Source organism: Bos indicus, chromosome 19 (genome assembly GCF_029378745.1).
Source record: "Bos indicus isolate NIAB-ARS_2022 breed Sahiwal x Tharparkar chromosome 19, NIAB-ARS_B.indTharparkar_mat_pri_1.0, whole genome shotgun sequence".
In the NCBI taxonomy this organism is placed as follows: Eukaryota; Metazoa; Chordata; class Mammalia; order Artiodactyla; family Bovidae; genus Bos; species Bos indicus.
Window position 1 is genome coordinate 23,985,700 of NC_091778.1, and position 14,934 is coordinate 24,000,633.

The window sequence follows — 14,934 nt, forward strand, 5'->3', positions numbered from 1 at the left end:
TGCCTACCCAGAGTCAGCCTGCTGAGAAGGCCAGGGCTAGCTCTGGGCCCCTTCAGAGCTCTGAATACCTCCAGCAGGCTGGGATGTCCACGTGGCCAAAGCTCCCTGGAGTGATAATACAGAGATTCTTCACTTTTCTTTTTTTGGACGGGGGAGTCACCTTCCCTTTGAAGAATCCAATACAGAAAGCGCTGCTCTTGCCCTTAGAAAAGTCTTGCCCACAGTCTCGGGGCTTCTTGTGTCTTTGCAGCACCCACAAGCCCCAGGGTGGGATTCCCATTTATTTATTTAGCTGCACCAGGTCTTAGTTGCAGCATGTGGATCTATTTCCCTGATCAAGGATCAAACCTGCGCCCCCTGCATCGAGAGCCCAGACTCTTGGCCACTGGGCCACCAGGGAAGTCCCAGGATTCCGACTCTAAAGTAAGCGACACCTCGAATAGCAGGCTTTGGGACCTAGCCTGGGCTGCAGGTCCCCAAACTGGCTAGAGCTTCTCTGCAGCTCTGTCCATGGGAGCAGCCTGTGGCCAGCGTACAGGAGGGCAACCCTAGACCACTTGGGAAGGACAAGCTGCTGGGCTCAGCTGTGTCTATTGAGAGGAAGGGTGTACTAATGCCTAATACATCAGATTTCAAACACATCCCCTGTGCTAAATTCTCTCTCATGCTCTCACAGCATCAACTACTACACATACCGAGTCACAGAACCCCCATGGGAAAGGTTCTTTGTTTAAAAAAAAGAGTACCAAATAACTTGCTTTCGCTTGTCAAAGGGCACCTATCTTCTTTTTCTCACTGGGGTCACGATGTCACTGTCTCTGGTGGCCACACCTATGCCATAATCCTAGTCCTTAATGACCCTCTCCAAAGTCCACCCAACCCCAAGACAGCAAAAGAGGGAAGGAAAAAATGCTGCAGCAGCGAGGGGCGGGAGGGTGGGGACGGGCTGGCACGCAGTGGGGAACGCGCTCTGCTCCTCTCGGGACTGCTAGTTAAGAGATGCTGACTAATCCTGCAGAGAGAGGAGCAGCCTCTGATTAGATGCGAGGAGGTCATGCCAGGAGACTCAAGGAAATACCTCTCAGCAGATAAGTGCTGTCTCCTGCATGCGGCCCTCCGGCGCCAGGGCCGTAAAGCTGAGGTCGGCAAGGCCTGCCTGGCCCTCTCCTGGGGGGGTGAGCCAAGGTCATGGAAGAAGATGCACGCTGGGTGAATCACGTTCTGTGCCAACCTCGGACCAACAGGTCCTGGTGGGGGGCACACTGAGGGTGCGGGTGCTGGGATCTGGGTTCCAATTCTGGTTCCTCTACTTGCTATTTTATCACCCAGGAGAAGCGACTTCATCTCTCACTATCTCAGTTTCTTTATCTGTAAAATGGGCATAAGGTAATAAATATATCTGTTTCTCCAGGGACGGGGGAGCCTGGTGGGCTGCCGTCTATGGGGTCACACAGAGTTGGACACAACTGAAGTGACTTAGCAGCAGCAGCAGCAGCAGCAGAATTTGGGGTAACATAAAAGAGAAAATCCAGATAATATTTGAGAGCTCACAAAGGCATAGGAAGTGCTCATAACCAATAGCTAAAAGTTATTACTATTATTAGAAGCTTACTAGGTGGTGCCAGTGGTAAAGAATCCACCTGCCAATGCAGGAGACAAAAGAGACACGGGTTCAATCCTGGATTGGGGAGATCCCTAGGAGGAGGGCATAGCAACCGGCTCCAGTGTTCTTGCCTGGAGAATTCCATGGACGGAGGAGCCTGGTGGGCTACAGTCCACGGGGTCGCAGACAGACAGACACGACTGAAGCAACTCAGTACGCGTGCGTTATTACTGTCACTACTCCTCCTCCGACGGGAGACTTGGAACGGGGATAATGATGCAACTGGCAGGTAGCAGAGCCGGATGCTGTAACTGGAAGCAGAGTTCCATACCTGATCATTCATTCATAGCATGAATTCATGTCTGGCCTCCCACTGGGTTAGGACAGGGACTGTGTCCCAGTCACCTGTGTCCCCAGCAACCCCCTTGGTCCTGGCGCACGGTCACTGTTTCCTGAATGAATGCAAACAGTGGGGTCAGATCACCTTGACCAAAAGGATCCAGAAAGAAGAAATGAAACAGGACGCATGGCGCCAACTTGAAGCCAGAGGGGATTGAAGGAGATCACAGCCACAGTGTTACCCCCTGAAGCCACAGAGACAAAATCCAACAAGCCAGATTTCCGTCCCCTCATCTCTGCCACCTTATCTCAGCTTCCCAAAAGATGTCCGCACCACACTGGCAGCCAAAACACATCACAAACAGGGTCATCTGAGCCCAGGAGGTCCCGGCTCAGGGCCAGCGGGCCGGAGCTGCTTGTTCACGGCGGGGCCCGCTTCTGGAAGAGCGGAGCTGCTTCACAGGTCGGCACTGGCTTCGGGTGTCAGCTCTGCTAGCAGCAACAGGAACTGAATGTGAAGCAGGAGGGACCAGGCAAAGCAACGGTCACCTCCGGGCTGCTGTGCAGGTGTCAGCAAACCAGCACAGGTGCAACAGAGTGGATGGAGCAGGGAGTGGACAGCTGCGGGTCCCGGATCGCTGGCTGTGAGACCTAACTGTGGCCATGTAGGGTCTGGGGCCCATCAGAAAACACAAAATCACTCAGGGCTGGCAGTGCTGCGGGGTCGGCTTCTCCAAGCAGGGAGCCCTGACTGAATGCGGAGGGAACGAGGCACTGTCTCTGATCAGAGGCACCAGGGGGCCCTGCTTCTGTCCTTCCCAGGGCTGGACCTAAAACCACGGCTGTACTTCTCAAGAGAGGGAAGATGAAATCCCAAGGCAACATGTATACTCAAGGCAGACACCCTGGTTCGCTCTTAGTTGAAGATGGAGACAAAAAAACATCTTGAATTGTTTAGCTATCTGGTCACCTATAACTAGACAGGAGGGGCTCCAGGAGAGAGAAGGCAGAGTGGAGGGAAGGGAATCTGTCCCTCCCATCTTTCAGCCTAGGGCCGCTGCAACAGAGCAGGACCCTTACGCGTTGGGCCACAAGCCTTCTCTTAAATCCCTGCCAATGGGGCCACCTGGCTGTCTGCCCTCCTAGCTCCGGGCAGTGATGTCCAGAGACAGATGAGCCAGGGGGCGGGGAGGCCTGAGTGGCCTCTCACCGGCCCAGGGAGCAACATGAGAGTGCCTCTTGCCCCAGATGGAACTCAACCTTCTGTGAGCCCAAAGCTTTGTTGGCAGTAAACAGCCCACATGAATAATCACAGATCCAGCAGATGCCCAAACACAGTCACACCCAGGCTGCTCCTCTCGCTCTGCTCCCACCTGGGCCACTGTGGGCCGGAGAGACACAAAACAGATACGCGCCCAGGAAGTGCCGAGCCTCTGGGGTGCCTCTCTGCTCCCAGCCTAGAGTTTAGCCCTCACCCAGCCCAGCCTGCTCTGGGCCTCACCTGCACCTGCTTATCACAGATGCAGCCAGAGCGGCCCAGCCTAACCCGGGAAGGTAAACCAAGAAGAAACAGGTGAGGAACTGGTGTGTCCAGAGTGTGCAGGGAACGGGCGTGAGGCTGCTTAGGAGGAGACCCAGGGCAGGGAGGAGGGAACAATGCCTGCTCTGTTCGGCCCCACTCACAGAACCCAGCACTCAAAACCCTTAGCGAGAAAGGGGAGAAAAGAAGGTGCTGTGACCCCACTTAGGCTCCCCTAACCGCCCTGGATCAAGGAGGCGGCTCCCCCTACCCTAGGGCAACAAGCCAGAATAGCTGACCAGACGAGGCTTCTTGAGGAGCAAGGGGCACGGGGCTGGAGGCCCCTCTACACTTGAGCAGCCCCCTGCCCCACCCACCCAATACCAGCCCCTGGACTTCCCTGCTGATGGTCACTGCCCCAGGATCTCCTGTCTCTCTCAAATCCTTAGTCTATCCGGCAACAGGAAGCAGCATCTCCGTCTGGCAGGGGGTATGTAGGCAAGAGGTCAGCCTCACACACAGCGAGCCCGAGGCAGGACACAGACAATCAGAGGACCGCGCTGGCCAGACCAGGATCTGGTCCCCTGGCTGTGGTCACAGAGGGCCGGTGTGTGCTGGCCGCTGTGTTCCACACTAGTGGTTCCTATGTCACTGAGCACCTCCCCCTCCACCCACTGGTTCACATCTGGCCATCTGGAGTACCCAAACAGGTACCTGGGGTCTCACAGACGGTACCTGGAGAAGCCAGACTTGAGTCTTGGCGGCTGGACCTCAAAGCTCTCCTGACCTTCAGGCTGTACTGATGCTGTACCACCTGGGTCAGAGGCAGTTCAGAGAGAAAATGCTGAGAGAATAAAAGACGCGCGAGGCTGGCAGTGTCAGGGACCACGCCAGGTGGCCCTTCGTGTCACCTAGCGAGAATGGGAACCGCCCCCGAGATGCTCCCATGAAGTCACTGAAAGCCAACCAAGCTGGACAGGACCTTCATGGGACGCCAAGAAGGCAGGTGGGGGCAGGCGGCTGTGGAGGAGGAAAATTAGGTCACGGGAAGGAGGAAGGCGGTTGGTGAGGAGGGCCGAGGGCATCAGCTCCTCTGTGATACATTCTGAGGCTGGAGGCCCTGCAGGCCTCTCACCCCGGGTATAGAATTAAAAAAAAAAATCCAAAATAAACCGAGGTTGCAGGGAGTGGGGAGTGGAAAAAAGCCTATTCACAGCAATAAAAGTGAAAGGTGCCAGCAGTGACGTCTGAGACATACCACCAGCAGAAGAGACATAACGAGGCAGGGCCGTGAAGTGGCGGGGACCGTCTCATGTCTACTTCTTCAGCCTCAGCCCGGTCTGGTGGGGACCAGGCCTGGCCCTGCCCTCTCACGGTCCCGGGGGCCAGCTTCCTACTTTGTTTCAATGAAGGGTACAGCCCCTGGTCACCGAAACAGAGTCACTGAGGAGGTCAAGAGCACAGAGCTGGGGGCTGCCTTGGGGTCCATGGCTGGGCTGGACCATGGCTTCCTCATGCAGAAGCCACATCTCCCATCTCCAGAGCCGCCCCCCACCCCTCCATGATCCCACCCAGCGCCTGGCATGTGGCAAACCCTCAATAATTCCTAAGAGGCTAATAGGTGAATCTGACCGTCTCTTCTGCCTCGGGAGCTTCTTCCTGCCTTGAAAAGGAGATCCAACCTCCCCAGGGCCCTGCAGGCTCCTTCCCATCTCTCCAGTCATCATCTCCCCTTCTGTCCTTTCCCTCTTCTCTTTCAGCACACAGCCTGCTTCAGGGGCTCACTGCCTGTCTTCTTCTGACTCACTCCTTCTGGCCCTCCACGCTTCTGCCTAAGCATCAGAGAGCCCCCCACCCAAGCTGAACCAGATACCCATGGCTGCTCTCCCCCTCACCCCCCATGACCCCGGCACACTGCTCTCTGTTGGGGTCTGACCACCACGTGGGATTGGGTAGGTCTGTGTGTGGTGACTCTCTGATGCTGGCTGACTGCAGACCCCCTGAGGGCCTGGATTACTCTGCGCCCAGCACAGCATCTCAGAAAATGTTTCCTGAGGGTGTGGGTCAGATAAAAGAGATTAAACATCCACAGGGAGCACCAGCCCCCTAAGCGGAGAGAAAAATGAAGAAACAGGTTGGGTGGGGGGTGGGGCTGGTGACAGCGGCCATCCAGAGGCCAAAAGGACACAGGTTTGGGAAAGCTGGGGCTGGGAACCCAGCTGGTCTCCTGCCCACACCAGAGGGCTGGGGAGGCAAAGCCAAGTGCCAACCCAGGTCCCCAGCCCCTGTCATCCACCCTGACCATCGGGTGGACAGGGATTAAAGAGCTGAGGGGAAACGGAAAACCCAGCTCTTTGTTTCTTTGTCCCACCTCGCCACGCTGGAACCCGACACTGTGTCTGTGACCGGATCCTGGCTGGAGTCCCGAGCAAGAGTTCTGAGGACCTTTCAACAGGTTCAGGCAAATTTTCCAAACCAAAGCATGGGTCCTAAAAGCCACAAAACGCTGACAAATTTGCATCTCAATCAGCTGTAGACTGGTCAGCTTTTCACAAGCCTCATTCAATAAATGCAATAAACAGCCAAACTGTTTCTCTGCAATTCAGCTGTCCCCAAGTATGACAATATTAGGCCTAAGCAGAAATCTTGATCCTCAAATCCTCCAGGTACTCCCAGCCAGGCAAGACATGGGGATGCCAGGCCCTGCAAGGCAACAGGCTGCTCAGACTTCCAAGAAACAAGGAGGCCAGAAGAGATAAGCCCTGTGGAATCAGCAGGCCTGCCCGCCACGGATGCTGGGTCAGCGGGTTTGCCAGATAGTAGAAAAACCAAAATCAGAGCCAGGAACAAAAGGCACAGGATAAGAAGTTGATGTTCAACCCACAATCCTGACCCTTCACCTTCACTTGGTTTACAGGAGGGACCAGGCAAGCCTCAAAAGGGCTTAAACACCAACTCAGCACTGCTGTCAGCACGATCGCTGGGACTCCTCCCACTTCAATGAAGGAAGCAGCCAAGGCTGGGGCAGGGATGAAGTGACCAGCCCCGGCGCTGCCAAGACCATAAAATAAAGTACATCAGTGGGCAACGTGGGGGGAAAATAAACCACCCTAGAATCTGACCTTCTGACACCACAGTAGGACAAAAAAAAAAAAAAAAAAAAATTGACCACCTCAGTCCTCCAGTCTGGATGAGATGCTAAAAGCTTCATCTGGAGATGATGGTTTTTTTTCTGTTCTTTAACCCCTCTATGCAGCCAGAAGAAAGTTGTCAGAGGCAAGTAGGAAGGGTCATGATCCACAAGAGAGGAGAGGAGGTGCCAAATGCTCCAACCTGTTCCCTTCCAGTCATTAATCTCCTAACATCTCTCAGGCAAAGCAGAAAGCTTGTTCAAGGAACAAGGTCTGAGTGACTTTCCTGTCTCCCAAGGTTTCTTGCTGATGTGGGGAAAGGTCTGCCAAGAACCCTTAGGCTATTAGGAAATAATTCTGAGTGGCTAAAGGCTAAAGGTTATAGATGATATACTCTCTGCCCTCTCTCAGGCAGTCTCAGCATCTCCTCCCTTTCTCCTGTCCTTAACCTCTTCCAGCTGAAGCTTCCCTAGTAACTGGAATGCTCAGCAACCTCCTGGGAAGATCAGAGTAGGAAAACAAGAATTCTACACCGGCTTACACGCAGCATGAGCCGGTCCAAAGCTTTCTCTTCCCTCAAAGTTAGCAGTCTTGGGAGGGAAAAAATGGCAAGCTGGTGGTGTGATGCAGGTCAGACTTGGGTTATTTTCATCCAAGGGAACTGGGGCGGGGGCTGGCTGTCAAAGGTACTGGGGAGAGACCCTACTCACTTCAACCATTAGGAAGTGACAGAGGGCAGAAGAAAATATTTATTATCAAGGTTGCTGAAAAGGGGGATAGAAGTGTAGAGAGTGAGAGCCACATGAGTCCCACTGACCTTCAGCAATCAGAATCCTCAAACAAGGTCATCGGGTGTGACCACGGGGGTGGGGGGTGAGATTTCTTGTAGACAGGCATCCTCAGCTTTCATTTAGTTATACCAACGTGTGGCAAAGGCAGAGGACAGCCCTAGTGTCATTTCCAGAAATACCCCCTTCCCCTCCCCCTCACAGGGGAAGAAGGCCACTGAGATGTTCTCACAGCCTGTGGGAGGAAATGTCCTTTGGAAAATTGGAAAGCAGCAAAAATAGAAAAGAAATTGTATCCGACAAGCCCTTTAGACACTCAAGGCCTGACTGAAAACCATCTAGATTCTAGATGAACCTTTCATGGGGTGGAGGCCAAGCCACTTCCTCTCTCTTGCTGCACCCCAGCCACTGAGTCAGGAGTTCCTCTTTCTTACAGTCAGAGAGCAACATGTTTACTGCAAGGCAAGTGATGTGCCAGGCACTGGGAGGAGAGGAGTCCAGTCATATTCCCGGGTGGTGGAAAGAACACCCTGGACTTGGGGGTTCTGGATCTATGACAGTCTCCAGCTGTGAGACCTCATGCAAGTCAGAAGATCTGTCTAAGCCTCAATGTCTTCAGCCAAAAAACAGGGACGATGATCTGTACCCAGCAGAGCTGGAGGGGGGAGGAGGTTTAAATGGGCCTTCTGCTAACTAGGAGGAGTTGCGCAGTGAGGTGGTCTTGCTGGTTGAGTATACACCGCCCTCGTCCCCTCCCAAAGCCCCTATTCCCGGAACGACCACCCCTCAACCCGGGTATCCGTCTCACCTGGCTCAGTACACAGGTAGGAGTAAAAGCCCTCCGACTTGAGCATGATGAGCAGCGAGCCCCAGCCCAGGAGGACTGCCGAGAAGAGGAGGTTTTCCACCACGGCCGTGCAGGCCATCCACCAGCGGCGCCGATGGGCAGTGGCCAGGGTGGGCGCCATGGCGAGGCGAGGCGAGGCGCGGCGAGACGCGGCGACCCGACTCCGGCTCGGGCTTCTCTCTGCAGCCACCTGCGCGCGGACCTCGGCGTTAGCGCCCGGCCCTACCTAGCCGGGGCGGCCAACCCGGGCCGCTGCCGCAGCGCGCGCAGCTTCTCACCCCCTCCGCAGCGCGGGAGACAAGTGCGCGCAGCAAGGAAGCCCCAGCCCTGCCTCGGCCCTGGGCCACCCTCTCCGCCGCTGGCTCATCCGCCAGCCCGCAGCTCCGGGAGAAGCCGCCCCGGCCAGGCAGGAAGACTTCTCTCTCGGCTCACTCGGAGGGAAACTGAGGCACAGAAACACGAAATGACAAACGCATGCTCAGGGACGTGGAACTAATGCAGGCTCCCAGCAGGCCTGACGCAGCTTGGGACCTGTCAGGAGAGGCAGCCAGAGGTTCGGATACCTGGGCAGGGGCACACCTTACGGCTGCCACTCCCCGGGACCCTCACCAGAGCCCGCCCGCCCGCACGCACTGGAGACCCTTCCCCAGACCCGGCTCCCTTAACCACAAGATCAGCGCACGGAGCTCCGGAACGGCCCGCCCGCGGCCCGCTCATTGGCCTGACGGCACAGGAACTGCCACGCCATTGGCCGCTGTCTAGGTCGCTAGGCGCTGCGGCCACGCGAGCCCCGCATGGGAGAGGCGAAGCCGGTTCAAACCGGTGGCGCGAGCCTCCTGCGCGACCCCCGTCTGGGGCCGTTTCCTCGGCAATTAGCTCGTTTCTATGGAAGCGAACCCTGCTCCTCCATACCCTAGCTCGCTCCTGAACCTCTTCCCCGGCGGCTCCTCATCCATTCAGTCTCTCCTCCTTTATGCAGACATCTCCCTACGCCCTTACTCCTGAACCTTCCTCTCCCCAGCACTCAAGCTCGGGACCCGGGTCCCCAGGATCCAGCTCACCCAGCTCCTACTGGTGTGTATCGGGCCCGGCCGGCGCCTTTTCTGCCCCCCCTTTATTCCAGCCCTTTTATTCCGACCCTTAGCAGAAAACACTGCCGCACGCTGATTGGCTGAGTCAGGGCTGGAAACAGGCGTTAACCAATCGGCAGCCACCCGTCCGCCCCGCGACGAGCAGAAGCCGGTTCCGGCCGGACTGGGAGACAAACAAGAGAGCGGGTGGGGGCAGGGGGCTGCGTGTGGCGGTGCTGTAGGTCTGCGGCTTAAAACTGGAGTCAGTCTGGCCGGGAAGCTCCAGGGGTATTCTCCCATCGCCTTTCCAGAGTCTTACCTGGAAACCCTCTCCCTGGATTGGGTCCTCTGCTCGCTGTTCCGGAGCTCTCGGACTTCCCCTAACTGCACGCGGGTCTCCCTCCCGAAGCCCGCTTAGCTCCCTGGCTCCGTTTTCCTCCGGCCCGCTTCGTAGTCCCCAGCTCTCACTGTGTGCTGAGCACCACGCCCGATGCTCTGGCTCCGCGTGGGTCGTTCTGCCTCCCGCCACCTCCCCACGCTATGTTGCCATCCTGTCTTCCTTGGGCTTTGTGTCCTGAATCCTCGCTCTCCTGCCTTCAGTACCCTGTCCAAGCGCTGTCTGCACATTCCGGATCCCCGGAGCTCTGTCCAGGCGTGGTGTGCTTCTTCTCTCCTGATTCACGACCCGCACTTCTGGGTGTCATCTGTCCGGTCTCTGGAAGGTGTCCCTCGGGGATCTCCACGTGGGAGTCTGGGGCTTGTCTGTCTCCTAGGACGTCAGGTACCCCCTCCAGCCTCTGACCCCCCAGCCCATTCCCACTGCCGGGTGCCACCTCTACTCCCTTACTCCCCGTTCTCCTTCAGATTAGGGGCCTCTCTGCAAGGTGGGGAGGTGGGCAGCGCAGAACTACTAGCAGAAATCAGGCCTCCGGGAAGACGCTTGGGGTCAGGAGAGCTCTAGGCTCCTGGTCTGATGAGCGACCTGGACAAGCCCCTGAGGAATTGCCAGGGCAGGGGGATGCAGCCTGGGCTCCGGAGTTTTAGCTCCAATTGGAGGTTGTCCCCTATCAAGGCACAACCCGTCGGAGGGCCCTCTGTCTCCCGCCGATTTAGCTTGGTCTCTCTGACACACTGTGGGAGCTGGTTTGTCACCCTAGGGCTGTGCTCCTAGACCCTGAGTCCGAGTGCGCCCCCTGCCGCCATCAACCTGCCGCTGGCGACCTTGCTCAGACCAAGCCTGACGCTCTGGTCTTGGAGGATGCTGGCTGGTTGCCTATCTGGTTGCCCCACCCTGAAGAATCTCCCCAGCTCACTTGACAAACTTCAATCAATCTTTCCGTCCCTCCCTCCTAGAGCCACCTGCTTGAGGGCTGTCTCTCAGGCAGTTGTTTCACACACATTTCTAAACTGTTTCAAACACACCTGTAAAGTAATTCACTTTCTCCCCCCACAAAAAACTGTACCTTGCAGATCATAGCATCACTGCCTACTCGAAGTTAGATACCGTGAAACATCCTTTCAGTATTTGTTGGTCACCGGCTGTTATTGTCCCTCTCCATCCCACCCTGACCCCACCCATAGAATCTGTATCTCCTAAATATTTATCTAATTTGTCCATGTGTGTCCATAGGACGGCAGCTGCTGTTCATCGAGGTTCCAATCTCAGCCACTCAAATCCATCTCTCCACCCCCATTCCATCCCAGTGAGCTTTGGGAAATGCAAATCTAACCTTGGTAAATCTGATCTCTGCTAAACGCTTCGGAAACTCTACCACTGGCACTGCAGGATAAAGTTCAAATTCTCCAACCTGACCCACACAGGCTCCTCCCCCACGGTGGTTGACCTGCCTGCTCTTAGTTGCTCCAATCACATGGAATTACCTGTAGTTCCTGCAGGTGCTGTTCTCTCACCTGTGACCCTCAAACGTAGTCCTTCCTGAAACAGCATGTCCTCTAGGAAGTCTTCCCTAACTACTCCCGGTGATTGTCTCCAGACTGTTTTGTAATTATCTATTCATCTGTTGTTTTTTTTTTTTTTTTTTGTACAGTTCTTCTGTGTATTCCTGCCACCTCTTCTTAATATCTACTGCTTCTGTTAGGGCCATACCGTTTCTGTCCTTTATCGAGCCCATCTTTGCATGAAATGTTCCCTTGGTATCTCTAATTTTCTTGAAGAGATCTCTAGTCTTTCCCATTCTGTTGTTTTCCTCTATTTCTTTGCATTGGTCGCTGAGGAAGGCTTTCGTATCTCTTCTTGCTATGCTTTGGAACTCTGCATTCAGATGCTTATATCTTTCCTTTTCTGCTTTGCTTTTCGCTTCTCTTCTTTTCACAGCTATTTGTAAGGCCTCCCCAGACAGCCATTTTGCTTTTTTGCATTTCTTTTCCATGGGGATGGTCTTGATTCCTGTCTCCTGTACAATGTCACGGACCTCCATCCATAGTTCATCAGGCACTCTATCAGATCTAGTCCCTTAAATCTATTTCTCACTTTCACTGTATAATCATAAGGGATTTGATTTAGGTCATACCTGAATGGTCTAGTGGTTTTCCCTACTTTCTTCAATTTAAGTCTGAATTTGGAAATAAGGAGTTCATGATCTGAGCCACAGTCAGCTCCTGGTCTTGTTTTTGCTGACTGTATAGAGCTTCTCCATCTTTGGCTGCAAAGAATATAATCAATCTGATTTTGGTGTTGACCATCTGGTGATGTCCATGTGTAGAGTCTTCTCTTGTGTTGTTGGAAGAGGGTGTTTGCTATGCCCAGTGCATTTTCTTGGCAAAACTCTATTAGTCTTTGCCCTGCTTCATTCTGTATTCCAAGGCCAAATTTTCCTGTTACTCCAGGTGTTTCTTGACTTCCTACTTTTGCATTCCAGTCCCCTGTAATGAAAAGGACATCTTTTTTGGGTGTTAGTTCTAAAAGATACAAAAAAGATCTTCACGACCAAGATAATCACGATGGTGTGATCACTCACCTAGAGCCAGACATCCTGGAATGTGAAGTCAAGTAAGCCTTAGAAAGCATCACTACAAACAAAGCTAGTGGAGGTGATGGAATTCCAGTTGAGCTATTTCAAATCCTGAAAGATGATGCTGTGAAAGTGTTGCACTCAATATGCCAGCAAATTTGGAAAACTCAGCAGTGGCCACAGGACTGGAAAAGGTCAGTTTTCATTCCAATCCCAAAGAAAGGCAATGCCAAAGAATGCTCAAACTACCACGCAATTGCACTCATCTCACACACTAGTAAAGTAATGCTCAAAATTCTCCAAGCCAGGCTTCAGCAGTACGTGAACCGTGAACTTCCAGATGTTCAAGCTGGTTTTAGAAAAGGCAGAGGAACCAGAGATCAAATTGCCAACATCTGCTGGATCATCAAAAAGGCAAGAGAGTTCCAGAAAAACATCTGTTTCTGCTTTATTGACTATGCCAAAGCCTTTGACTGTGTGGATCACAATAAACTGTGGAAAATTCTGAAAGAGATGGGAATACCAGACCACCTGACCTGCCTCTTGAGAAACCTGTATGCAGGTCAGGAAGCAACAGTTAGAACTGGACATGGAACAACAGACTGGTTCCAAATAGGAGAAGGAGTATGTCAAGGCTGTATATTGTCACCCTGCTTATTTAACTTCTATGCAGAGTACATCATGGGAAATGCTGGGCTGGAAGAAGCCCAAGCTGGAATCAAGGTTGCCGGGAGAAATATCAATAACCTCAGATATGCAGATGACACCACCCTTATGGCAGAAAGTGAAGAGGAACTAAAAAGCCTCTTGATAAAAGTGAAAGAGAAGAGTGAAAAAGTTGGCTTAAAGCTCAACATTCAGAAAACGAAGATCATGGCATCTGGTCCCATCACTTCATGGGAAATAGATGGGGAAACAGTGGAAACAGTGTCAGACTTTATTTTTCTGGGCTCCAAAATCACTGCAGATGGTGACTGCAGCCATGAAATTAAAAGACGCTTACTCCTTGGAAGGACAGTTATGAACAACCTAGACAGCATATTCAAAAGCAGAGACATTACTTTGCCAACAAAGGTCCGTCTAGTCAAGGCTATGGTTTTTCCAGTGGTCATGTATGGATGTGAGAGTTGGACTGTGAAGAAAGCTGATTGCCAAAGAATTGATGCTTTTGAACTGTGGTATTGGAGAAGATTCTTGAGAGTCCCTTGGACTGCAAGGAGATCAGCCCTGGGTTTTCTTTGGAAGGAATGATTACTCCAGTACTTTGGCCACCTCATGCGAAGAGTTGACTCATTGGAAAAGACTCTGATGCTGGGAGGGATTGGGAGCAGGAGGAGAAGGGGACGACAGAGGATGAGATGGCTGGATGGCGTCACTGACTCAATGGACGTGAGTCTGAGTGAACTCTGGGAGTTGGTGATGGACAGGGAGGCCTGGCGTGCTGTGGTTCATGGGGTCGCAAAGAGTCGGACACAACTGAGCAACTGAACTGAACTGAACTGATTCATCTGTTTGACTTCCATTTTTCCCATTGACTATGAACTCTTTGGGGACATGAGCCATGCCTTATTCAAAGCTTACTATAACCAGCTCTTGATACAGAAGTAAGCACAAAATGAGTTTGTTGAATGAAACATAAATAAATGAAAAGATGAAAAGTGTCAGCTTCTAGGAATAAAGAACTCAAAGCTGGGAGAATGATGTAATGCCAATAATAATGACCCTTTATTGAGGGTCAAAAATTTACTAGGTGCTTTACATACTGTGTCATTTAATCCCTACAGTAACCCTGGAAGATAGCCACATGCCCATTTTCCAGAAAAACAAGCTTTAAGTAACATTTCCAAAGTCACAAAACAAGTATGTCAGAACTGAGATTTGAATCCAGGTCTAATTTGAATGAAATTCTGGGGGTTTTTTTGTTTTGTTTTCTGTGTATTTTTTTGGGGGGGGGGTGCTGTGCCTTGTGTTTTAAAGTCCCCCCGTCAAGGATTGAACCTGGGCCAGGGCAGTTGTAAGCACCAAGTCCTAACCACTGGACCACCAGGTTATTCCCTGGGTTTGGGGGTTTTTTTCCCCAGTCTTTTTGTCAGGAGTGTTAAAGACCCCACATCAGCACTGCTGGCAAATCGTAAACAAATTATTATACCTAAAGTAAGCTACAAGGATATGTTACTCAACACTGGGAATATAGCCAATATTTTATAATTACAATTTAAAAATTGTGAGTCACTATAGTGTACAAGTGTAACATAAAACATTGTACATCAACTGTACTTCAATTAAAAAATCATAAATAAAACCACTAAAGTACTAAAAAAATGTAGAAGATTATTTTACTGATTTTAAGGTAGAAAAGCCTTTTCCATCTTTCCATTACACATGACATTAAACCCAGAAGTCAAAAAGAAAAAGACTTGTCTAAATTTAAATTTTTAATTTCTGTAGGGAAAAGGAGAAAGAAACTATAAACAGCATTGAAAGACCAATCACAAACTGTGCAAAGAATTAATATCCTTGATATAAAGTCACTTATAAATCAATGAGAAAAAGATGACCATCTCAATTGAAAATTGGGGAAAGAATACAACCAGTGAGGGGCGGGTGGAAAGAAAAAAAAAAGAATATAACCAAAACATCTACAGGAAAAAGTACTAATAACTGA

At 52.1% G+C, this 14,934-nt stretch overlaps 1 protein-coding gene and 1 long non-coding RNA gene across 4 annotated transcripts in view; one reads left to right on the top strand and one right to left on the bottom strand.

Moving 5' to 3' along the window:
* The window catches only part of SLC43A2 (solute carrier family 43 member 2), a 44,368-nt gene extending 34,469 nt beyond the window's left edge, over positions 1-9,899 (bottom strand). For 2 of the 3 annotated variants that reach the window (XM_019980821.2, XM_070772821.1), the window contains exons 1-2: positions 9,289-9,899; positions 8,189-8,417 (exon numbers count right to left, since the gene is read on the bottom strand). In XM_019980821.2, the coding sequence (XP_019836380.2) occupies positions 8,189-8,417; positions 9,289-9,597 (538 nt within the window). In that variant the 5' untranslated portion in view covers positions 9,598-9,899. The other variant, XM_019980822.2, reaches the window with a different exon arrangement.
* Positions 9,162-13,967, top strand: LOC139177521 (uncharacterized). The gene is made up of 2 exons (XR_011561948.1): positions 9,162-9,301; positions 9,898-13,967. It is a non-coding gene; the product is annotated as an uncharacterized lncRNA (long non-coding RNA).
* The last annotated feature ends 967 nt before the right edge of the window (positions 13,968-14,934 follow it).